Source organism: Tachyglossus aculeatus, chromosome 9 (assembly GCF_015852505.1).
Source record: "Tachyglossus aculeatus isolate mTacAcu1 chromosome 9, mTacAcu1.pri, whole genome shotgun sequence".
Classification (NCBI taxonomy): Eukaryota; Metazoa; Chordata; class Mammalia; order Monotremata; family Tachyglossidae; genus Tachyglossus; species Tachyglossus aculeatus.
Genome location: NC_052074.1, coordinates 59,032,493 through 59,058,289, shown reverse-complemented (window position 1 = coordinate 59,058,289; position 25,797 = coordinate 59,032,493). Strand labels below are relative to the sequence as shown.

At 46.4% G+C, this 25,797-nt stretch overlaps 1 protein-coding gene across 1 annotated transcript in view; it reads left to right on the top strand.

Moving 5' to 3' along the window:
* Window positions 1-25,797, top strand: part of PDE11A (phosphodiesterase 11A) — a 113,978-nt gene that overhangs the window by 5,955 nt on the left and 82,226 nt on the right. The window contains 5 exon segments of the mRNA XM_038751899.1: window positions 6,574-6,710; window positions 12,941-13,016; window positions 15,312-15,379; window positions 20,354-20,441; window positions 25,128-25,183. Coding sequence (XP_038607827.1) covers window positions 6,574-6,710; window positions 12,941-13,016; window positions 15,312-15,379; window positions 20,354-20,441; window positions 25,128-25,183 — 425 coding nt within the window.

Sequence of the window (25,797 nt, the reverse complement as noted above, 5' to 3'; positions counted from 1 at the left end):
TGCACACAGAAAGCACTCAATAAATACCATGGCTCGATTGATGGCTCTCACTAGCCCTGAGTGCTATTCGTATGGAAGAATAAGGGAGTCTAAGGAATCGAGAACTGCAGACTCTGGCCATGCTGGACCCCAGTTAGCACCACAGTTCCTTGACCCGATTTTTTGATTTCCCTTCAGGCCATTTCCAAGCACCTGACTGTGAGAGCAGGCATTTGCAATCTTAAATTGTCTGCTCCCACTGAGCTCTGCGAATGAGGGAGAACAGATACGTGGTCGGGCTTAGCCACCTTTGATTCCATTAGTGTTTATACTTTGGGTACCTTTGGTTCCATTAGTGTTCATACTTTCGCTAAGGCCCCGTGCACTGCCTCTATCATTGTCACAGTTGGTCCGCTCCCTTGTCACACTTCCATCTTAATCTAATTAGAGTTTGGAGTTGTAAATAAACGGGATGTAATACAAGAAGTGCTCAGAAAGGCCAATTTCCTGGGTAATAGAGTGCTGTTGGGGAACAGGGTATCGGAAATGCTAGAGGTCCCGGGTGTCTCTCCAATATTCCATCGCTCCGTGTCACAAGCCATTTAGGGCTAGTCTCCACCAGTGAGCCCACATTTCTGAGTCAGACTTGGGTGTTCCAGCCAGGAGTCAGTTTTTCCAACAGCGAGAGAGTGCTGAATTTCAGGTCCCCAGCCCCTCTCTGGGAACAAACGTAAGGGTTGAATAAGAGGGATGTCGATTTGAGTATATTCAGAGGCCGGACCATCGGGGAGATGGACTCCAGTGGGTTGGGGGTAACAGGGACCTCACCCTTCGACAATTTCTGCCGGGTCCTCCTTCCCCATCCCTGCTGGCAACTGGGCTGGGGGAATGGAGGCTGCCATTTTATAGCCAGCAATTAATTCCTTCAGGGAGAAAGGAGAAATTACACTGATTAGTGACCTCATTTTAGCTTCGCAGTGTGCCCATTTTACATATGAGGGACAGCGAGGCCTAAAGAGGAGCAGAGTGGCCTAGTGGAAACAGCACAGGCTGATCCCAGCTCCGCCACTTGCTTGCTGTAAGACCTTGGCCAACTCACTTGACTTCTCTGCGTCTCAGTTTCTGCATTTGTGAAAGGGGGCTGAGCTATCTGTTCTCCTGCCTACATAGTCTGCGAGATCCATGTGGGTCAGGAACCATGTCTGTTCCAGTTATTCTGTATCTACCTCAGTGCTTACTACAGTGGTTGGCATGTCGTAAGTGCTCAATAAATACCATAAAATACAGAGGAAACTGAGGTCCAGGAAGGTGATATACCCAGTGACAGAGCAGGGACCTAACTCCTCCAACTGTTTCTTGCCATTGGACCACACTGCCCTGCATATTCATGTCACGGGAGGGTTCCCAGCTAGCATTCTCCAGCTCAAGAAGGTGAGAACCAGCATGAGGTGGGATTTTTTTTTGTTTTATGGGTTGTTGGTTTTTTTTGGTGTGTGTGTGTGTTGGGGGGCGGTGTGGTATTTGTTTAGCACTTACACGTTCCAGGCATTGTACTAAGTGCAAGAGTAGATACAAGCTAATCAGGTCGGAAACATATCCCACATGGGGCTTACAGTCTTAATCCCCATCGTATAGATGAGATGACTGAGGCGCAGAGAAGTGAAAGGACTTTTCCAAGGTCACACAACAGACAAGTGGTGGAACCGGGATTAGAACCGAGGCTCTTCTGAGTCCCAGGCTTGCGCTGTCTTCATTAGGCCACAATGCTCCTCTGGTCTGGTTGGTGCCCATGTTGGGGAGAGCACAGACTGTTGTCAAGCAGGCTCTTCTGGCACCTCCCTCACTGGTAGGACCACTAGCCAGCAACACTCTGTGAGTGTGGGGTAGCAGGGAGGGAAGATACGGAAATGGGATCTGCACTAGAGCTAGGAAAGTCAGAATCTAGAATAATAATAATATCATATTTGTTAAGCGCTTACTGTGTTCCAAGCACTGGGGTAGATACACGATAATTGGTTTGGAAACAGTCCCTGTCCCACACAGGGCTCACAGTCTTAATCCCCATTTTAGCGATGAGGGAACTGAGGCACAGAGAAGTTAAGTGACTAGCCCAAGGTCACCCAGCAGACAAGTGGCAGAGCCGGGATTAGAACCCATGATCTAGAAGAAAGTGCTCACTCCAGGGTGAACATCCCAGCTCAGCACTGGCCCTCAGAACATGCGACCGAGAACTAAACGTGTCCTTCTGTCTACTCTTCCGGCCCTGACATCCTGGACAGAGCTACCGAACACTTTCACCTGCGGATTTTGTCCGGAGTAGGAGGGTGAACAGACCTGCATCTACTTTATTATTTTAACTAAAGGGGACTCGGAACTGAATTGTGAAATGGGAAGGACATTTTGCTACCAGAGACTAGTTACTGGAAATGAGGGGCGGCCTTTGTTTGAGTGTTTCAAACCTCGTTTCTGATGAGAATCCTGACTCGTAAGCCAGCCATAAAGCAAGGGGCGGCCAAGCTCATTATTCTCATTTTACAGATCAGTGAGCTGAAGCTGGGGGAGGCGGTGGCTTCGTCAGCATCCCCGCAAGCTGGTGTCAGAATGACAGAGATATCTGAGAGAGGAATATGTCACCCAGGACTGCTGACTTGGGTTGCTACTCCAACCTGAATGACCTGGTCCTCTTCTTTGCTGGTGGCCTGTTCAGATTTCAGAGTCACGGTGTAAAACAAACAAACAAAAATAATAACTTTGTTCTACTAATACCAATCTTACCAACTCTACTGTATTGTACTTTCCCAAACCCTTGGTGCAGTACTCTGCACAAAATAAGCATTCAGTAAATATTATACTAAGATTATACTAAGGGCATCAATTCTGCTCAGTGTCTTTTTCCCCCAACCAAACAAAAATAATAACTTTGTTCTACTAATACCAATCTTACCAACTCTACTGTATTGCACTCTCCCAAACCCTTAGTGCAGTACTCTGCACAAAATAAGCATTCAGTAAATATTATACCAAGATTATACCAAGGGCATCAATTCTGCTCAGTGTCTTTTTTCCCCCAACCAACCAAACAAAAATAATAACTTTGTTCTACTAACTAATACCAATCTTGCCAACTCTACTGTATTGTACTCTCCCAAGCCCTTAGTGCAGTACTCTGCATAAAATAAGCATTCAGTAAATATTATACTAAGATTATACTAAGGGCATCAATTCTGCTCAGTGTCTTTTTCCCCCCAACCAACCAAACAAAAATAATAACTTTGTTCTACTAATACCAATCTTACCAACTCTACTGTATTGTACTCTCCCAAGCACTTAGTGCAGTACTCTGCACAAAATAAGCATTCAGTAAATATTATACTAAGATTATACTAAGGGCATCAATTCTGCTCAGTGTCTTTTTCCCCCAACCAACCAAACAAAAATAATAACTTTGTTCTACTAATACTAATCTTGCCAAGTCTACTGTATTGTACTCTCCCAAGCCCTTAGTGCAGTACTCTGCACAAAATAAGCATTCAGTAAATATTATACTAAGATTATACTCAGGGCATCAATTCTGCTCAGTGTCTTTTTCCCCCCAACCAAACAAACAAAAGTAATAACTTTGTTCTACTAATACCAATCTTACCAACTCTACTGTATTGTACTCTCCCAAGCCCTTACAAAATAAGCATTCAGTAAATATTACACTAAGATTATACTCAGGGCATTAATTCTGCTCAGTGTCTTTTTTCCCCCAACCTTTGCTTTGAATCCCAGTAGAAATGAGCTGGATGGCCTTAATGAAATCTTAGTTTCTACCTTTGGATTTAAAGATTCTTCTTCCTGGCAGATTTACCAATTCATTCATTCATTAATTCAATCGTATTTATTGAGCATTTACCATGTGCAAAGCACTGTACTAAGTACATAGAAGAGTACAGTGTACCAATAAACAGACACGTTCCTTGCCCCCACACAAGTTTACAGTCCAGAGCACTGTACTAAACCTTTGGGAGAATACACTATAAGGGAGTTTGTTGACACCTTCCTTGTCCACAATGAGCTTAAAGTCTAGAGGACAAGCTTACAGTCTAGAGCACTGTACTAAACGCTTGGGAGAGTACAATGTAAAAGAACTGGTAGACACATTCCCTGCCCACAACAAATTTACAGTCTTCTCATGAACCTAGTCTTTAGTTTTCGAATAAGCAGACTGGCCTTCCACGTGCTTCAGATGAACTAGCTTCTGTGAGGGATGGTTATGCCCTCTTCCATGAAGCAGCGTGGCTCAGTGGAAAGAGCCCGGGCTTTGGAGTCAGAGGGCGTGGGTTCAAATCCCGGCTCCGCCGCTTGTCAGCTGTGTGACCTTGGGCAAGTCACTTAACTTCTCTGGGCCTCAGTTCCCTCATCTGGAAAATGGGGATGAAGACTGTGAGCCCCACGTGGGACAACCTGATTATCTTGTATCTACCCCAGCGCTTAGAACAGTGCTTGTCACATAGTAAGCACTTAACAAATACCAACATTATTATTATTATTCCCCCCGCAACCCCTGCCTCATGGTTTAGCTAAGGACCTCCCAGCTCTTCAACTCTTGAAGCCACACATCTAGACCCACCTTGAGGAGGGCTGCATTATCATCAATCGTATTTATTGAGCACTTACTATGTGCAGAGCACTGTACTAAGCGCTTGGGAAGTACAAATTGGCAACATATAGAGACAGTCCCTACCCAACAGTGGGCTCACAGTCTAAAAGGGGGATAATGTCTTGATGCTCTGCCCTGACTCTGATTTCCACACCAGCTGACCCAGCCCCTCCTGAGTATCTGAACTCGGAAGACAACTGCAATTCCACATATGGAAGAACTAAACAAGGGAATGAGAAACTGACTCTCAATCCATTTGAAGTGAAATATGCTTAGTCTTCTAGACTGTGAGCCCACTGTTGGGTAGGGACTGTCTCTATATGTTGCCAACTTGTACTTCCCAACCGCTTAGTACAGTGCTCTGCACACAGTAAGCGCTCAATAAATACGATTGATTGATTGATTGATTGATTGATTGGAAAAAAATACAATAAGTTGAGACATGGTATATTCTTACCCAATAAAAGCTGATGGTCTTTTGGCCCAGGAATTATTTTGGTAGACACATATGGCACTAATTTTTCCCAGGGCACTTATCTCCACCCAGGGATTTCAGTTTCCAGGGCTGGCTTTGCCACTGTTTGCTTTGCGACCTTGAGCAAGTCACTGACTTCTTTGGGCCTCAGTTACCTCATCTGTAAAATGGGGATTAAATCCTACTCCCTCCGACTTGGACTGTGAGCCCCAGATGGGACAGGGACTGTGTCCAAACTGGTTAATTTGTATCTTCCCCAGTGCTTAGAACAATGCTTGGGACGTCTCCCCCTCTTAGACTGTGAGCCCACTGTTGGGTAGGGACTGTCTCTATAAGTTGCCAACTTGTACTTCCCAAGTGCTTAGTACAGTGCTCTGCACACAGTAAGCGCTCAATAAATATGATTGATTGATTGATTGATAGTAAGCATTTAACAAATGCCATCATTACTATATGCAGAGAACTCAGTATGGAGAAGGCTGGCTCTACCAGGGTAATACGGGTTGGCCTAAAAAGTTTGGATATTTGAATGTGGGGATATGCAGAACTTGGGTTTGGGAGCTTTTACGATACAGGGGATTGACAGAGATTGTACCCAGCATTTAGAACAGTGCCCAGCACTTAGAACAGTGCTCTGAACACAGTAAGCACTTAACAAATGTCGTTATTATTATTATTATTTCAGTAGCACCAACCGAGGTGGCGATTTTGACAGCGATCAGCTAATTTGCTCAATGTAAGCAGCCAAACAGGATCATTCAGACCAAAAAATAATTACTTCGAGGCTTGAATTCTCTGGTCTAGCTGTCAACTGTTAATACTGTCCAATTTTTTTTTATGGTATTTGTAAAGCACTTATGTGTCAAGCACTGTGCTACGCACTGGGGTAGATACGAGTTAGTTCCTGTTCTTCATGGGGTTCACAGTCTATGTAGGAGAGAGCAAGATTTGATCTGCATTTTACAGATGAGGTAACTGAGGTGCAGAGAAATTAAGTGACTTGCCCAAGGTCACACGAATGACACGTGGTGGAGCTGGGATTAGAACCCAGGTCTTCTGACTCCCAGCCCATGCTCTTTCTACTAGGCCATGAAGTTTCTCAGTATCTACTTCATCATATTAGGCATTTTCCATGAGATATATGTGCTATATGTCCTGCCAGATAAGTTTGCATTTGTTGTGTGTCAAACGATAGAGTCGAACAAGACATTTTTAAAACGAGCCTGCATTTTATAACCAGCGAGCGGGAGAATGTCACACTAACATTAAAAATAAGATCTTCAGAGGTTGCCCATTTCACTAATCATCAGGCTATTGTTGTGTGACTAATGCCACTTAGCGTTCCCTTAATGTTCATAGATAATTGTTCGGTTAATGTGAATGTGCCCATGCAGATTGTGATGTTCTCTGGTATGTTTTCGAACAAGACTGATTGTGTGCTTTTTTTTTTTTTGGCCCTTGCTGTGTCTTTATGATAGTTTCAAAGACAGCATGGAAAAATCCCCTTATTCAGACTGGCTAACCAATAATAGCATTGTTGAACTTGTGGCATCCACAGGCCTTCCAGTGAACATCAGTGATGAGTTCCAAGATCCTCGCTTTGACTCTGAAGTAAGAGGTGTTTTGAGTGTTGCGGTTTCACAATCTACTGTCACCAGTTTGATCATTTGTCAAAAGAAAAAACAAACCTAGGGAGTACCTCCAGCAGAAAGAAACAGCAAACAAAAAAGACACCTTTTTGCTCAATGTGACTTTGCTGCTTTTTCCAATTTCTTTCAAGTCCTTGAGTCAGTCAATCAGTGGTATTTAGTGAGCACCTGTTCTGTGCAGAAACACTGTACTAAGTACTTGGGAAAGTACAATAAAGGGAGGCCAAGATCATCATCATCATCATCATCAATCGTATTTATTGAGCGCTTACTGTGTGCAGAGCACTGTACTAAGCGCTTGGGAAGTACAAGTTGGCAACATTTAGAGACAGTCCCTACCCAACAGTGGGCTCACAGTCTAAAAGGTAGTCACAAGGTTTCTGCCGCATAGGGACGGGGCATGGGCCTGGGAGTCACAAGGTTTGCTGCCATTTGTCTGCTGCATAGGGTTGGGGCACAGGCCAGGTAGTCATCATCATCAATCGCATTTATTGAGCGCTTACTGTGTGCAGAGCACTGTACTAAGCGCTTGGGAAGTACAAGTTGGCAACATTTAGAGACAGTCCCTACCCAACAGTGGGCTCACAGTCTAAAAGGTAGTCACAAGGTTTCTGCGGCATAGGGACGGGGCATGGGCCTGGGAGTCACAAGGTTTGCTGCCATTTGTCTGCTGCATAGGGTTGGGGCACAGGCCAGGTAGTCATCATCATCATCATCAATCGTATTTATTGAGCGCTTACTGTGTGCAGAGCACTGTACTAAGCGCTTGGGAAGTACAAGTTGGCAACATTTAGAGACAGTTCCTACCCAACAGTGGGCTCACAGTCTAAAAGGTAGTCACAAGGTTTCTGCGGCATAGGGACGGGGCATGGGCCTGGGAGTCACAAGGTTTGCTGCCATTTGTCTGCTGCATAGGGTTGGGGCACAGGCCAGGTAGTCATCATCATCAATCGTATTTATTGAGCGCTTTCTGTGTGCAGAGCACTGTACTAGGCGCTTGGGAAGTACAAGTTGGCAACATATAGAGACAGTCCCTACCCAACAGTGGGCTCACAGTCTAAAAGGTAGTCACAAGGTTTCTGCGGCATAGGGACGGGGCATGGGCCTGGGAGTCACAAGGTTTGCTGCCATTTGTCTGCTGCATAGGGTTGGGGCACAGGCCAGGTAGTCATCATCATCAATCGTATTTATTGAGCGCTTACTGTGTGCAGAGCACTGTACTAAGCGCTTGGGAAGTACAAGTTGGCAACATATAGAGAGAGTCCCTACCCAACAGTGGGCTCACAGTCTAGAAATGTAGTCACAAGGTTTCTGCTGCATAGGGACGGGGCATGGGCCTGGGAGTCACAAGGTTTGCTGCCATTTGTCTGCTGCATAGGGTTGGGGCACAGGCCAGGTAGTCATCATCATCAATCGTATTTATTGAGCGCTTACTGCGTGCAGAGCACTGTACTAAGCGCTTGGGAAGTACAAGTTATCAACATTTAGAGACAGTCCCTACCCAACAGTGGGCTCACAGTCTAAAAGGTAGTCACAAGGTTTCTGCGGCATAGGGACGGGGCATGGGCCTGGGAGTCACAAGGTTTGCTGCCATTTGTCTGCTGCATAGGGTTTGGGCACAGGCCAGGTAGTCATCATCATCAATCGTATTTATTGAGCGCTTACTGTGTGCAGAGCACTGTACTAAGCGCTGGGGATGTACAAGTTGGCAACATATAGAGACAGTCCCTACCCAACAGTGGGCTCACAGTCTAAAAGGTAGTCACAAGGTGTCTGCTGCATAGGGACGGGGCATGGGCCTGGGAGTCACAAGGTTTGCTGCCATTTGTCTGCTGCATAGGGTTGGGGCACAGGCCAGGTAGTCATCATCATCAATCGTATTTACTGAGCGCTTACTGCGTGCAGAGCACTGTACTAAGCGCTTGGGAAGTACAAGTTGGCAACATTTAGAGACAGTCCCTACCCAACAGTGGGCTCACAGTCTAAAAGGTAGTCTCAAGGTTTCTGCTGCATAGGGACGGGGCATGGGCCTGGGAGTCACAAGGTTTGCTGCCATTTGTCTGCTGCATAGGGTTGGGGCACGGGCCAGGTAGTCATCATCATCAATCGTATTTATTGAGCGCTTACTGTGTGCAGAGCACTGTACTAAGCGCTTGGGAAGTACAAGTTGGCAACATATAGAGACAGTCCCTACCCAACAGTGGGCTCACAGTCTAAAAGGTAGTCACAAGGTTTCTGCTGCATAGGGACGGGGCATGGGCCTGGGAGTCACAAGGTTTGCTGCCATTTGTCTGCTGCATGGGGTTAGGGCACGGGCCTGGTAGTCATCATCATCAATCGTATTTATTGAGTGCTTTCTGTGTGCAGAGCACTGTACTAAGCGCTTGGGAAGTACAAGTTGGCAACATATAGAGACAGTCCCTACCCAACAGTGGGCTCACAGTCTAAAAGGTAGTCTCAAGGTTTCTGCTGCATAGGGACGGGGCATGGGCCTGGGTGTCACAAGGTTTGCTGCCATTTGTCTGCTGCATAGGGTTGGGGCACGGGCCAGGTAGTCATCATCTTCAATCGTATTTATTGAGCGCTTACTGTGTGCAGAGCACTGTACTAACCGCTTGGGAAGTACAAGTTGGCAACATTTAGAGACAGTCCCTACCCAACAGTGGGCTCACAGTCTAAAAGGTAGTCTCAAGGTTTCTGCTGCATAGGGACGGGGCATGTGCCTGGGTGTCACAAGGTTTGCTGCCATTTGTCTGCTGCATAGGGTTGGGGCACGGGCCAGGTAGTCATCATCATCAATCGTATTTATTGAGCGCTTACTGCGTGCAGAGCACTGTACTAAGCGCTTGGGAAGTACAAGGTGGCAACATCTAGAGACAGTCCCTACCCAACAGTGGGCTCACAGTCTAAAAGGTAGTCACAAGGTTTCTGCGGCATAGGGACGGGGCATGGGCCTGGGAGTCGCAAGGTTTGCTGCCATTTGTCTGCTGCATGGGGTTAGGGCACGGGCCTGGGAGTCATCATCAACAATCGTATTAATTGAGCGCTTACTGTGTGCACAGCACTGTACTAAGCGCTGGGGATGTACAAGTTGGCAACATATAGAGACAGTCCCTACCCAACAGTGGGCTCACAGTCTAAAAGGTAGTCTCAAGGTTTCTGCTGCATAGGGACGGGGCATGTGCCTGGGTGTCACAAGGTTTGCTGCCATTTGTCTGCTGCATAGGGTTGGGGCACGGGCCAGGTAGTCATCATCATCAATCGTATTTATTGAGCGCTTACTGCGTGCAGAGCACTGTACTAAGCGCTTGGGAAGTACAAGGTGGCAACATCTAGAGACAGTCCCTACCCAACAGTGGGCTCACAGTCTAAAAGGTAGTCACAAGGTTTCTGCGGCATAGGGACGGGGCATGGGCCTGGGAGTCGCAAGGTTTGCTGCCATTTGTCTGCTGCATGGGGTTAGGGCACGGGCCTGGGAGTCATCATCAACAATCGTATTAATTGAGCGCTTACTGTGTGCACAGCACTGTACTAAGCGCTGGGGATGTACAAGTTGGCAACATATAGAGACAGTCCCTACCCAACAGTGGGCTCACAGTCTAAAATGTAGTCACAAGGTTTCTGCTGCATAGGGATGGGGCATGGGCCTGGGAGTCACAAGGTTTGCTGCCATTTGTCTGCTGCATAGGGTTGGGGCACAGGCCAGGTAGTCATCATCATCAATCGTATTTATTGAGCGCTTACTGCGTGCAGAGCACTGTACTAAGCGCTTGGGAAGTACAAGTTGGCAGCATTTAGAGACAGTCCCTACCCAACAGTGGGCTCACAGTCTAAAATGTAGTCACAAGGTTTCTGCTGCATAGGGACGGGGCATGGGCCTGGGTGTCACAAGGTTTGCTGCCATTTGTCTGCTGCATAGGGTTGGGGCACAGGCCAGGTAGTCATCATCATCAATCGTATTTATTGAGCGCTTACTGTGTGCAGAGCACTGTACTAAGCGCTGGGGATGTACAAGCTGGCAACATATAGAGACAGTCCCTACCCAACAGTGGGCTCACTGTCTAAAAGGTAGTCACAAGGTTTCTGCTGCATAGGGACGGGTCATGGGCCTGGGAGTCACAAGGTTTGCTGCCATTTGTCTGCTGCATAGGGTTGGGGCACAGGCCAGGTAGTCATCATCATCAATCGTATTTATTGAGCGCTTACTGTGTGCAGAGCACTGTACTAAGCGCTTGAGAAGTACAAGTTGGCAACATTTAGAGACAGTCCCTACCCAACAGTGGGCTCACAGTCTAAAAGGTAGTCACAAGGTTTCTGCGGCATAGGGACGGGGCATGGGCCTGGGAGTCACAAGGTTTGCTGCCATTTGTCTGCTGCATGGGGTTAGGGCACGGGCCTGGGAGTCATCATCAACAATCGTATTTATTGAGCGCTTACTGTGTGCAGAGCACTGTACTAAGCGCTGGGGATGTACAAGCTGGCAACATATAGAGACAGTCCCTACCCAACAGTGGGCTCACTGTCTAAAAGGTAGTCACAAGGTTTCTGCTGCATAGGGATGGGGCATGGGCCTGGGAGTCACAAGGTTTGCTGCCATTTGTCTGCTGCTTGGTGTTGGGGCACGGGCCTGGGAGTCATCATCATCAATCGTATTTATTGAGCGCTTACTGCGTGCAGAGTACTGTACCAAGCGCTTGGGAAGTCATGTGACTTTGGGCAAGTCACTTCACTTCTCTGGGCCTCAGTTAGCTCAGCTGTAAAATGGGAATCAAGACTGTGAGCCCCACGTGGGACAAGCTGGTTACCTTGTATCTTCCCCAGCGCTTAGAACAGTGCTTGGCACATAGTAAGCGCTTAGCGATTACGATCATTATCAATAAATTGACTGATTGATTGATCCTCCACTCCCCTAACTGTCCGGCTGGCTTCAGGCCTTCCTATTTCCCTCCTCCATTTCCTCACCACTCCTTTCCCTCTCTTCTTGCATCCCTCCTCCCTCAGTTTAACCCTCCTTTCTCAGTTTAACCTCAGCTCTGATGGCTGCCCACAAGGAGACAACCTCTACTTTCTCCCTCCCTTTCTCTTTAATAATAATAATAGTCATAATTCTGGCATTCGTTAAGCATTTACTATGTACCAGGCAATATATCAAGTCCTGGGGTAGATACAAGATAACTGGGTTGGAAACAGTCCCTGTCCTAAATGGGGCTCACTGTCTCAATCCCCATTTTACAGACGAGGAAACTGAGGCCAGAGAAGTGAAGTGACTCGCCCAAGGCCACACAGCAGACAAGTGGTAGAGCAGGGATTAGGAGCTAGGTCCTCTGACCTCCAAGCCTGTGTTCTTTCCACTCTGCCCATGTTGCTATTTCATGCCTAGACTGTTTCATTTCTAGACTGTGAGCCCGTTGTTGGGTAGGGACCGTCTCTATATGTTGCCGACTTGTACTTCCCAAGCACTTAGTACAGTGCTCTGCACACAGTAAGTGCTCAATAAATATGATTGAATGAATGAATATAGGTGAGTGTGACCATTTTAGATCAGAGTGAAAAGTTTCCAATTGCTGAACCTGCATTGAGATTGTAAAACCATGTGGCTTTGACCCAAGTCTGTTACAAGGTTGCTTGTCTGCCTGTCTCAGAAGCCAAACTACTGTACTGTGCGGGAGCCCTGCTTTGGACATGTTATTCACTCTTTCTTGGTGAAGGTCTTAAAGCCTGGTCCCATTTGGCGTGAAAATTCTGGATTTTGTGAAGAAAACTGTTACGACAGAAGGACAGGGGATGGCATTTAATGAAGCAGGGCCTTCTCTGGTGGCTTTAAAGGAAGGGATTAAAATTAATGTCTAGGAAAGGATGATCAAATCAGTCACATTAAAGAAAAGCCTCTTAATTATGGCATTTATAGACACTTAAAGATGTGCAAGATCTTGGGGTAGATTCGAAGGTATGAGATTGGATCCCGTTCCCATCTTCTCTGCAGCTCACGGTTTATCTTGTCCCCACTTTACGTATGAGGAAACTGTGGCCCATAGAGGTAAAGTGACTTGCCCAAGGCCACGCTATAAGACTGGGATTCAACCCCAGGTCTCCTGATTCCCCCTAGCTGTTCTTTTTAGTGGAAGGTCCTAGAACTCTGTCACTACATATTTCAGAAGGGACTAATGTTCGTTTTTGTTTTCGATTTCCCAGGCCGACCAGTTTTCCGGCTTCCACATCCGATCCGTCCTTTGTGTCCCTATACGGAACAGCAGCCATCAAATAATTGGTAAGTTCCTCAGGGTTAGTGAGCACTGCCCTATTATGAAGGCACACCTTTCACGTCCCTTTTTATATATTCGGTGCCCTCTTTCCTGCATTTTAGTCAGGGTAATGGTATTCAGAGGACTGGACTGCTCCAGTGTCCAGTATTGCATGTTAAAATAATTAGCAATAACAATAATAGTACTGATGGTATTTGTTAAGCACTTACTATGTGCTCTAAGGGCTGGGGTAGATACAAGTCTATCAGATTGGACACAGTCCTTGTCCCACATGGAGCTCACAGCCTAAGTTGGAGGGAGAACAGGTATCTTATCCCCATTTTACAGATACGGTGACTGAGGTAGGGTGAAGTTAAGTGACCTGCCCAGGGACACAACAAGCAATTGGCAGAACAACGATTAGAACCCAGGATTAGAATCCGACTCCCGCGCCCGGGCTCTTTTCCCTAAGCTACGCTGCTTCCTTTTGAATCAAGAAGATCTGAATTTTCCAAATTTTCTTCCTGAGCAACTGTTTTCCTCTAACGGTTTCCCATAAGTCTCCCTCTGGAAACTCAAAGACAACAGTGCTTGTCTGAGGAATTCACTCTTCTGCCAACTGTCTCTGAGATCCCAACGTGCACATTCTTTTTTCATCCGCTTCCTAAATGGAAGACAGTGTTCATTGATTCTACACACAATTTACCCTGAACTCCAAGGAGAACCCTGGTCCATGGCTCATGGAGAATGAGTGCAGATTTAGCACTGAATGCTCATAACCCGAAGCTTTAGAAGTAACACTGTGGAGACACACTGGAAGAAAATGATGGCTAAAAAGCTGAGATAAGCAGCCTGGGCTAGCAGAAAGATCATGGTCCTGGGAGTCAGAGGACCTGGGTTTTAATTCTGGCCCTGACACTTGCCTGCTGCCTGAATTTGGGCAATCACTTAGCTTCTCTGGGCCCCGGTTTCCTCATCTGTAAAATGAGGAATCGGTACCTGTTCCCCCTTAGACAGTGAACCCCATATGGGACAGGAACTGATTCCAACCCGATAATCTTGTATCTACCCCAATCGCTCAATCAGTGTATTTATTGTGTGTTTATTATCTGCACAGCACTGTACTAAGCACCTGGGAGAGTTCAATACAACAGAATTAACAGACATGCTTCCTGATCATAACAAGCTTATAGTCTAGAGAGGGGGCTTGGTACAGTGCTTGGCACACAGTAAGTGCATTACAAAAACCATCATCACCCACATAATAATAATGGTACTTGCGAAGTGCTTACTATGTGTCGTGGCCTTGAATCCTGAGCCTGATTCTGCTGTTCTCCACCTGTGTTCCCAGCTTCTTTGAGACCACACTTTCATTTTATGTGAGAGGTGAAAGAATGGGTTGGGAAACCGTCCGGATGTCTACGAGTTGATATTTATCTGCAAAATCTGGAGAGAAGAGTAGTCCACTGAATTCTTCTAGACTGTGAGCCCACTGTTGGGTAGGGACCATCTCTCTATGTTGCCAACTTGTACTTCCCAAGCGCTTAGTACAGAGCTCTGCACACAGTAAGTGCAGAGTATTCATACGATTGTATGAATAAATGAATGAATTTAATTCTCACATATGTCTAAACCTGGTGGTAAATTAGGTACAAAGGGTAGCATCCTTTTTGATTCCTCCCTTGGTATCTACCCTGGCTTCATCCCTTTCCGAATAAACAAGTGTTTGGGGGACTTGGAAGAGTTATTGTATTTCCTGAAGCTTCAAAGGGGACTTGGCACACAGAGCCGATGCTTAGATGGAAGATCAGCACACCACTACAAGCTGGCTCTGGCTATTTAATTGTGGCAGAAGTTTACCTAATGTTTCTATAATAATAATGATGGCATTTATTAAGCGCTTACTGTGTGCAAAGCACTGTTCTAAGTGCTGGGGAGGTTACAAGGTGATCAGGTTGTCCCACATGGGGTTCACAGTCTTCATCCCTATTTTACAGATGAGGTAACCGAGGCACAGAGAAGTGACTTGCCCAAAGTCACACAGCTGACATTTGGCGGAGCCGGCATTTGAACCCATGATCTCTGACTCCAAAGCCCACGCTCTTTTCCGCTGAGCCACGCTGCTTTTTCCTCTTCCTCCTTTCTGTATCTGAGTTTAGTGCCTGTTTTTTCCACTAGATTGTCAGCGATTGGAGGCCATGACCACTAATTCATTCATACTCTCCCAAGCACAAAATCCCATTCTCCACTGCCCATCAGAGCTCTATCAATACGATTGATTGATTGATTATGTGACTTAGTGCTATGAACTCTCTCAACAGGCGTTGCTCAACTCTTAAATAGGCTCGATGGGAAAACATTCGACAATGCTGATCAGTGACTCTTTGAGGTAGGAAAATAATTTTGTGATCTTTCATCCAAGTTCAACGTGATAATAATAATGACAGTTGTGGCATTTGTCAAGCACTTACTACGTGCCAGGCACTGAACTAAGCTCTGGGGGGGATACAAGCAAACCAGGTTGGAGACAAATCCCTGTCCCACGTGGGGCTCACAGTCTCAATACCCGTTTTACAGATGAGGTAACTGAGGCACAGAGAAGTGAGGCGACATGCCCGAGGTCACATGGCCAGACAAATGGCAGAACTGGGATTAGAATTCACGACCTTCTGACTCTCAGGACCACACTCTATCCACTACACTATTCATTCATTTATTCAATCGTATTTATTGAGCATTTACTGTGTGCAGAGCACTGTACTAAGCGCCTGGGAAGTACAAGTGCTCTGGGAGCCCCTTGCCACCATGTTTACTGTAGCTCTTATGCAAAAGGGCAAAGACTTTGGTAGCATGACTACCATGACTGTTTTTTTTTAGTTTTTTCTCATGTGGTCTTGATATAGATTAAGTTTACTGGCTCCATTCGGAAGAGGAGGTAGGGGGTGGCGGGGAGGTGAGGGAGGCTGATCCGAGCTAACATATCTACATCATGGCAATGATGGGTTTTAAAATAATAATAATAATAATAATGGCATTTATTAAGCGCTTACTATGTGCAGAGCACTGTTCTAAGTGCTGGGGAATTTACAAGGTGAACAGGTTGTCCCACGTGGGGCTTAGTCTTAATCCCCATTTTACAGATGAGATAACTGAGGCACAGAGAAGTTAAGTGACTGGCCCAAAGTCACCCAGCTGACAAGTGATGGAGCAGAATTTGAACCCAGGACCTCTGACTCCTAAGCCCGTGCTTTTTCCACTGAGCCACACTGCTTCTCTCAGGTTCTATTAATTCGCTTAAGAGCACTGTATTGCAATCCTAGTAGCTGAATCACCTCAGGGAAATACAGAAGAATACCTTAACGGTATATGCCAGAATGACTAACACCAGACTGTGATCTGACCTTCCCAGGGAGACGTCAATGCTCATTCCCTTCCCAGCTCTCAACCTAGGAAGTATTAAAGAATGGATCCGACATGTGGAGCTGATACGGGGTCTGGCTCAACAGTTTTCTCCTGGGTTCAGAAGTCTTTAGGAAGAATGGTTGTTCATCACACTTCGGTTAGCAGATTGGTGGCATTTAGGAGCCTCACTTTATGGATTTATAGGGCTGGAAGGAAGATCTGTAAGCTCCTTGAGGACAGACATTGTGCCTACCAACTCTATTCTATTCTTCCAAATGCTTAATACAGTGCTCTTCACACAGTAAATGCTCAATAAATACCACTGATTATTGGATTTTTTTAAAATGGCGTTTGTTAAGTGCTTACTCTGTGTCAAGCACTGTTCTAAGTGCTGGAGTAGACATAAGTGAATCAGGCCAGATACAGTCTCTCCAACATGGGGTCACAGTCAAGTAGGAGGGAAAACAGGTATTGAATCCCCATTTTGCAGTTGAGGAAAGTGAGGCACAGAGAAGCTGAGTGACTTGTTTAAGGATAGCCGGGATCAGAACCCGATTCCCAGTCCCGTGCTCGATCCACTAGGTCATACTGCTGTTTGATCTACTGTACTTCATCTCTAGTCAGGGATATTGTTTTCCAGAAAGATGGCTCTCAATTCTTTTTCTCTTAGTGTCTTTCCCAAATCCCTCGTACAAGTTCTTTTATTCAATTTTGTTTTGTAAGATCAAACTGGGAGTCCAAAGGTGGGGAAACTGGAAGAGTGGTTACCCAGGGAAAGGTAGATTTCTTTAGGTTTGTAGACCAGTTCCCTTCCTTCTGTAAAACTTCTTGCCCACGTTCAACATAATAATCTCTCTTTCCCTGCATATAGATCCCATTCAAAACAAGCACCCCCGCAGAACCCTAGGTCAGAATAAACCATCATTCCCCCAAATCATTACAATAATAATGATAATAATAATTGCAGCTGTTGTTCATTCATTCATTCAATCGTATTTATTGAGCGCTTACTGTGTGCAGAGCACTGTACTATTGGGAAGTACAAGTTGGCAACATATAGAGACGGTCCCCACACAACAGCGGGTTGTTGTCAAGTGCTTATTGTGCACCAAGCATCGTACTAAGCACTGGGATAGATACAACATAATCAGGTCCAATATGGGACTCACAGCCTAAGGAGGAGGGAGAGCAGGTGTTGAATCCTCATTCTGCAAATAAGGGAACTGAAGCACAGAGAAGTTAAGTGACTTGCCCAAGGTCACACAGCAGGCAAGTGTCAGAGCCGAGATTAGAACCCAGGTCCTCTGACTCCCGGGCCCTCACTCTAGCCGGTTAGATCATGGTGCTTCCCCTAATCGTTGATACTAACACCCTGTGTTGGGATGGTTGCTTTTGCCAAGGATCCTAAACTCCCCTTCAATCAATCAATCAGTGGTATGTATTCAGTCCTTACTATGTATTAAGCGCTTGGGAGAGTACAGTACAACAGAATTAGCAGTCACCTTTCCAGCCCACAAGCTTACAGTCCTCTTCCCTGTTAATGTTAGTAAGTTACTCACTCCCTTTTAGCCGTTTGCACCCATTTATATTGTTGTATTGTACTCTCCCAAGTGTACAATACTCTGCACACAGTAAGTACTCAACAAATACCATGGACTGATTGACACTGCATTCGGATTTTCCTCCGCTTATGTATCTAACGGTAAACAGCTGTACGTACAATCGTTTCTATCAATCAATCAATCAATCAATCAATCATATTTATTGAGCGCTTACTATGTGCAGAGCACTGTACTAAGCGCTTGGTAAGTACAAATTGGCATCACATAGAGACAGTCCCTACCCAACAGTGGGCTCACAGTCTAAAAGGGGGAGACAGAGAACAGAACCAAACATACCAACAAAATAAAATAAGTAGGATAGAAATGTACAGGTAAAATAAATAAATAAATAAATAAATAGAGTAATAAATATGTACAACCATATATACATATATACAGGTGCTGTGGGGAAGGGAAGGAGGTAAGACGGGGGGATGGAGAGGGGGACGAGGGGGAAAGGAAAGAAGGGGCTCAGTCTGGGAAGGCCTCCTGGAGGAGGTGAGCTCTCAGCAGGGCCTTGAAGGGAGGAAGAGAGCTAGCTTGGCGGATGGGCAGAGGGAGGGCATTCCAGGCCCGGGGGATGACGTGGGCCGGGGGTCGATGGCGGGACAGGCGAGAGTGAGGTACGGTGAGGAGATTAGTGGTGGAGGAGCGGAGGGTGCGGGCTGGGCTGGAGAAGGAGAGAAGGGAGGTGAGGTAGGAGGGGGCGAGGGGATGGAGAGCCTTGAAGCCCAGGGTGAGGAGTTTCTGCCTGATGCGCAGATTGATCGGTAGCCATTGGAGGTTTTTGAGGAGGGGAGTAATATGTCCAGAGCGTTTCTGGACAAAGATAATCCGGGCAGCAGCATGAAGTATGGATTGAAGTGGAGAGAGACACGAGGATGGGAGATCAGAGAGAAGGCTGGTGCAGTAGTCCAGACGGGATAGGATGAGAGCTTGAATTAGCAGGGTAGCGGTTTGGATGGAGAGGAAAGGGAGGATCTTGGCAATGTTGCGGAGCTGAGACCGGCAGGTTTTGGTGACGGCTTGGATGTGAGGGGTGAATGAGAGAGCGGAGTCGAGGATGACACCAAGGTTGCGGGCTTGTGAGACGGGAAGGATGGTAGTGCCATCAACAGAGATGGGAAAGTCAGGGAGAGGACAAGGTTTGGGAGGGAAGACAAGGAGCTCAGTCTTCGACATGTTGAGCTTTAGGTGGCGGGCGGACATCCAGATGGAGATGTCCTGAAGGCAGGAGGAGATGCGAGCCTGGAGGGAGGGGGGAGAGAGCAGGGGCAGAGATGTAGATCTGGGTGTCATCAGCGTAGAGGTGATAGTTGAAGCCGTGGGAGCGAATGAGGTCACCAAGGGAGTGAGTGTATATTGAGAACAGAAGGGGACCAAGCACTGAACCTTGGGGAACCCCCACAGTAAGAGGATGGGAGGGGGAGGAGGAGCCTGCAAAAGAGACTGAGAAAGAACGACCGGAGAGATAAGAGGAGAACCAGGAGAGGACGGAGTCTGTGAAGCCAAGGTCAGATAACGTGTGGAGGAGAAGGGGGTGGTCCACAGTGTCAAAGGCAGCTGAGAGGTCGAGGAGAATTAGGACAGAGTATGAGCCGTTGGATTTGGCAAGCAGGAGGTCATTGGTGACCTTTGAGAGCGCAGTTTCCGTGGAATGAAGGGGACGGAAGCCAGACTGGAGGGGGTCGAGGAGAGAGTTGTTGTTGAGGAATTCTAGGCAGCGCGTGTAGACAACTCGTTCAAGGAGTTTGGAAAGGAATGGTAGGAGGGATATGGGACGATAACTAGAAGGTGAGGTGGGGTCAAGAGAGGGTTTTTTTAGGATGGGAGAGACATGGGCATGTTTGAAGGCAGAGGGGAAGGAACCAGTGGAGAGTGAGCAGTTGAAGATGGAAGTTAAGGAGGGGAGAAGGGATGGAGCGAGAGATTTCATAAGATGAGAGGGAATGGGGTCAGAAGCACAGGTGGCCGGAGTAGCACTTGAGAGGAGGGAGGAGAGTTCCTCTGAGGATACCGCTGGGAAGGATGGGAGAGTAGCAGAGAGTGTTGAGAGCCGGGGGGTTGGAGAAAGGGGGGAAGAGAATTTGGGGAGGTCGGACCTGATGGATTTAATTTTGTTAATGAAGTAGGAGGCCAGATCGTTGGGGGTGAGGGAAGGAGGAGGGGGAGGAACCGGGGGCCTGAGAAGGGAGTTGAATGTACGGAAGAGCTGGCGGGGGTGATGGGCATGGGTGTCAATAAGGGAGGAGAAATAGTTTTGTCTGGCAGAAGAGAGGGCTGAGTTAAGGCAGGAAAGGATAAACTTGAAGTGAACGAGGTTGGCATGGTGTTTCTAATGTGTGGTTTCTTTTCTGCAGGCCTTTGTCATTTTTTGTGGCCTGGGCATCAACAACACAATAATGTATGATCAAGTGAAGAAATCCTGGGCAAAGCAATCGGTGGCTCTTTTTTTTTTTTAATCGTATTTATTGAGCGCTTACTATGTGCAGAGCACTGTACTAAGCGCTTGGGAAGTACAAATTGGCAACATCTAGAGACAGTCCCTACCCAACAGTGGGCTCACAGTCTAAAAGGGGGAGACAGAGAACAAAACCAAACATACTAACAAAATAAAATAAATAGAATAGCTATGTACAAGTAAATAAATAAATAGAGTAATAAATATGTACAAACATATATACATATATGTATATACACGTATCTTGATGTAAGTACGAGGTCTAAACCTAAACAAACCGCTGTCCAGCGTAAAACTCCCCAGGTGGTGAATGCTATAAAACTGGTGGCTTTTTTTGGTACAGCCTAATACCGAACCCAGCTTGTACTTGACTGAAAGGTTGGTCACTATTTTCTCCAAGATTTGTCAGTCGGTCAGTAGTATTCACTGAGTGCTTACTATGTGCAGAGCACTGTACTAAGCATTTGGGAGAGTACAATACAACAATAAACAGACACATTCCCTACCCGCAATGAGCTTACATCCCAGGGGAACCATTCTGGAGTGTTCTTCTTTGCGGGCTTCTGGGTGGATAGAAAATACAGCTAAGGGACGAGGCAGAGGAGTGGAGCGAAGCTCTGTGAATCTTAGGCAGGCCAGCTTTAAACCTCTGCAGTCCATCTTGAGCTTCTCAGGTCCTCAGAATTTCTTCTGAACTCTGGACTAAGCAGCGTGACTTAGTTGATAGAGCCGTGGCCCGGGGGTCAGAAGGACCCGGGTTCTAATCTCTGCTCCACTACATGACTTCTGTGTGACCTTGGTCATTTCACTTCTCTGGGCCTCAGTTACCTCATCTGAAAATGGGGATTAAGACTATGAGCCCCACTGGGACATGGACTGTGTCCAACCTGATTAGCTTGTGTCTGTATCAGTGCTCAGCACAGTGCCTGGCACGTAAGTAAATGCTTAGCAAATGCCATGAAAAAAATAAAATAGACATTGTGACCTAGCAGAATTAGCACTTAACTGGGAGCCAAAAGACCCACCTTTTAGTCTCAGCTCTCCCAGTGGTCTTCTGTATGTCCGTTGGACAAGTCTTTTAATTGCTTGGTGCCTCAGTTTTCTCATCTATAAAATGGGGGTAAGGCACTTGCTCTCCCTACCCCTTAGATTGCACCTTGTAGGGCAGGGACGGTGTATCTATCCCAGTTTCTAGCATGATTCTTTGGCATGTTAAAAGCGCTCTACAAATGCTACAATGATTAAAAAAAACATTAAGAGTGGGCAAGGAATGTCAAATGCCCTCAGGGCCCTTCTCAGATAGCGCTTAGTACAGTGCTCTTCACACAGTAAGCACTCAATAAATACGTTTGATTGACTGATTGATTGATTGATATCATTATAGCCATGTGGGCAAGTAGAAAATCTGAGGCTGGTATAATGCATCAGATACATATTCACAGCTGTGATTTCTTGTCACATGCCATCCTTGCATTGCTCACCACAGCCTTCCCTCCCCGAATGGCTGCTCCCAGCGCAGTTGATTGTCACTCTAGCACTGAATTCTGTAAGCTTACACAATCTGGCAGTTGGAGGGGCTGATACATAGTGTGGATGTGTCCCAGAGGGAAGAAGACAGAGATGAGGAGAGGAAAACCTGGAGTCTTCTGTACCCGATGAAGGCCAGCAAATTTCCAGCACAACCGAGATGTCAACTGAATATGCAGTAACAGTGTGGTAGGCTGCTATTCATTCATTCAGTTTTAGACTGTGAGCCCACTGTTGGGTAGGGACTGTCTCTATATGTTGCCAACTTGTACTTCCCAAGCACTTAGTACAGTGCTCTGCACACAGTAAGCGCTCAATAAATACAATTGATGATTTATTGAGCGCTTACTGTGTGCAGAGCACACAGTAGAGAAGGAGCATAGCCTAGTGGATAGAGCTTGGGCCTAGGAGTCGGAAGGATCTGGGTTCTAATCCCCGCTCCACCACATGTCTGCTGTGCGACTTTGGCAAGTGACTTCACTTCTCTGAGCCTCAGTTACCTCACCTGTAAAATGGGGACTAAGACCGTGAGCCCCACGTGGACTTTGTTCAACCCGATTAACTCCGGCACTTAGTACAGTGCCTGGTACGTAGTAAGCGCTTAACAGATACCGTTCAAAGAAAAAATAGGCCACAGGGCCCTGGTTGTTCATCATCAACATCATCCTCATCGATGGTATCTATTGAGCACTCACCGCGTACTAAGAGCTTGGGACAGTACAATGCAACAGAATGGTAGATGAGTTTCCCTGCCCACAGTGAGCTTACAGTCTAGAGGAGCTTACCATCCCCGGCAGCTATCGGCCAATCTCAGACCCAGGTTTTTTATGCAAAACCGACCTCAAAGCCATCCCACTCGTGCAGACCCAATTTTGAATAAACCGTGCAGGATCCAACTGAAATAGTGTGACACCGACACCTCAATTCACAATGCTAAATCCTCCTTCAAGCGTCAGATCCTCCGCATCTCCTGGGCAATCTATTACACTCTTTCCGTGATACCTAAAAGCCAGCAGTCACCTTCGATTTCCAAGTCTGAGTCCCCCGTGCGTCTTCCAACACTTTAGTGATGGATGACTTTTGCAGGGCGTCACGGCAGCAAAAAAAGGGATTCCAAAATACCTCTTCAAGCCTTAAATCCCATCTAAACAGAAAGTAATTCCTTTAGCACTTGACAGCGGAAGCTGATTAGCGCAGTATCTAGACATCCGTCTGATAACATGGTCCTGAAGCCTGTCGGGGTCTTGTTCTGGAATTCCGGAGAATGGTGCTCGATGCATTTAGAGGTTCCTTCTGGCAGGTTGTTCCTAATCAATTGTCCATTCATTCTCAGCGGTTCATCACTCTTCTCGGCTAAAGACCTGCTGTTCGCGGCAAAAGTGTACTTTATTTCTTAATGGCGGAGTCCTTTGCGTTTGTCAATAGCAATTCTTTTGTCATTTACTTCAGATCAGCTCAACTTAAATCCGCTGTCGGTTTGCTTTCCAAGTGCTAGACGGAGCGGCCAGGACCATAAACAGCTCAATAAATATTAGCGTGGCCCGTCTGTTATCGAGACGGCAAGTCTGGGCCTCTCAGCGAGTTTTGTGTTTCTCCTTCCTGGTGAGCAGTGAGCGCCTCTCTTCCAGCTACTGGTGAGAAGCCTGTTCTCGTATTAAGAATGAACGCCGGAAAAACCCCTGATAAATCGGGACTGGAAACCAGAGGGGCCCATGACTGCCTTCAGTTAGTCGGGAGCATATTCCTGGAAAATGTAAGCTTGTTTTGGGAAGGGAATATGTCTACCAACTCAGACTGTACTGTCCCAAGTGCTTAGTTTAGTGCTCTGCACACAGTAAGTGCTCAATAAATATGATTGATTGATTGATTGGTCTCAAGGAAGAGCTGTCCCTGGAGGATCAGGGCAGAAACTTGGCCCTGGTGACTGGTGTTGAGCACCGGTAAGAAGAGTGACCTGAAAAGAAGTGGCCTAGTGGATAGAGCAGGGGCCTGGGAGATAGAGGACCTGGGTTCTAATTCCACCTCCACCACCTGCCTGCTGTGTGACTGTGGGCAAGTTGCTTAACTTCTCCGTACCTCAGTTCCTTCAACTGTAAAATGAGGATTAAGACTGAGAGTCCCAAATGGGAGATGCAGTGTGTCCAACCTGATTAGCTTTATCTACCCCAGCACTCACCGTGCAACATAGTAAGCGCTTAACAAATACCATTTAAAAATGTGATGGTGGGACATTCTTCTTGTGAAAATAGGCTGGATTCTTCAACATACATTTTAAAAAAATATTTCCCACAGTCAACATTTATAACTTTTAAGGCGGCATCAACTGTAATCTGTTCTGCATTACAGTGTCTTTGGGGCAGAGAACGGGCCTACCAACTCTATCGAATTGTACTCTCCTAAGTGCTTAGCACAATGCTCTGCACACAGTAAGCGCTCAATAAGTACCATCAATTGATTACGGGGATTAAGCCCACTGTTGGGTAGGGACTGTCTCTATATGTTGCCAATTTGTACTTCCCAAGTGCTTAGTACAGTGCTCTGCACATAGTAAGCGCTCAATAAATACAATTGATGATGATGATGATTACAATCCTGGCTCCACCAGCTGTCTGCCGTGTGACCTTGGACCAGTAATTTAACTTCTCTGTGTCTCAGTTATCTGTAAAATGGGGATTAAGACGGTGAGCCTCATGTGGGACATGGACTGATTAGCTTGTACATAGCACAGTGCTCAGTACAGTGCAAGGCACATTGTTGCTGCTTAACAAATACCATTAAAAGTTAATAAATAAAGCTTCATTTATGGAAGTGATAGCTGTCTGGGACAAATGTTCCAGGGCTTTTTTTTTTTTTCCAGAAAGGATATAAACATAGTTTAACGGAAAGGTTAACATGAAATCTGGACATCATTTGACACTTAATCCTTGTAACTGTAAGACTGTCAAAAGGCACTAATGTGATGCTGCATTATTTTCCGTGTGTCAAGTGACTGGCTATTGCTTATTACGGTATTATGTTACTTTTTAAGCTTTTTTTGAAATTGTAACTCATGAAGAAAGAGCCACACCACAGTTTGCTTTCGAAAATCGGAACCCTCTGTGGAAGTGAGACATTTCTATTTACCAGAGGTGTTTTTCTCGTTGTGATTCAGGTGCCGTCTTACCACGTCGCATGTTCCAAGGCAGAAGTGGACAAATTTAAGGTGAGGTGTTTTATGGCGGCCCAGGATTGTACATCTGGGGCCTCATCGTCACCCTTCTGACGCATCGGCCCTCCCCAGCCCCAAGGGCCTTGCCTCGATCTGGCCTGCTGGAGGTGAGGTGCAGAGATGGGAAAGATGAAATGTGTTTTTTTTTTTTTTAATGGCATTTATTAGGCGCTTACTATGTGCAAAGCACTGTTCTAAGCGCTGGGGAGGTTACAAGGTGATCAGGTTGTCCCACAGGGGAATCACAGTCTTAATCCCCATTTTCCAGATGAGGGAACTGAGACCCAGAGAAGTGAAGTGACTTGCCCAAAGTCACACAGCTGACAAGTGGTGGAGCAGGGATTTGAACCTATGACCTCTGACTCCAAAGCCCGGGCTCTTTCCACTGAGCCACGGGGGAAAGGGAGGAGTTCAGAGCCAAGCTCAGTAGGGATGGCTGAAGATGGAGCAGCTTGGCCTGTCTGCTCCTGCCTCCCCCCGGGAGAGCGTGTTTGGCACCGAGATAGTGACACATCCGGAGAACTGTTTTCTTTATTTTTATGTTGTGAAAATATTCACATTAACAAACTTTAGAAACTATGGGACTAGTCCTTCCTTCCCTCTGCTTC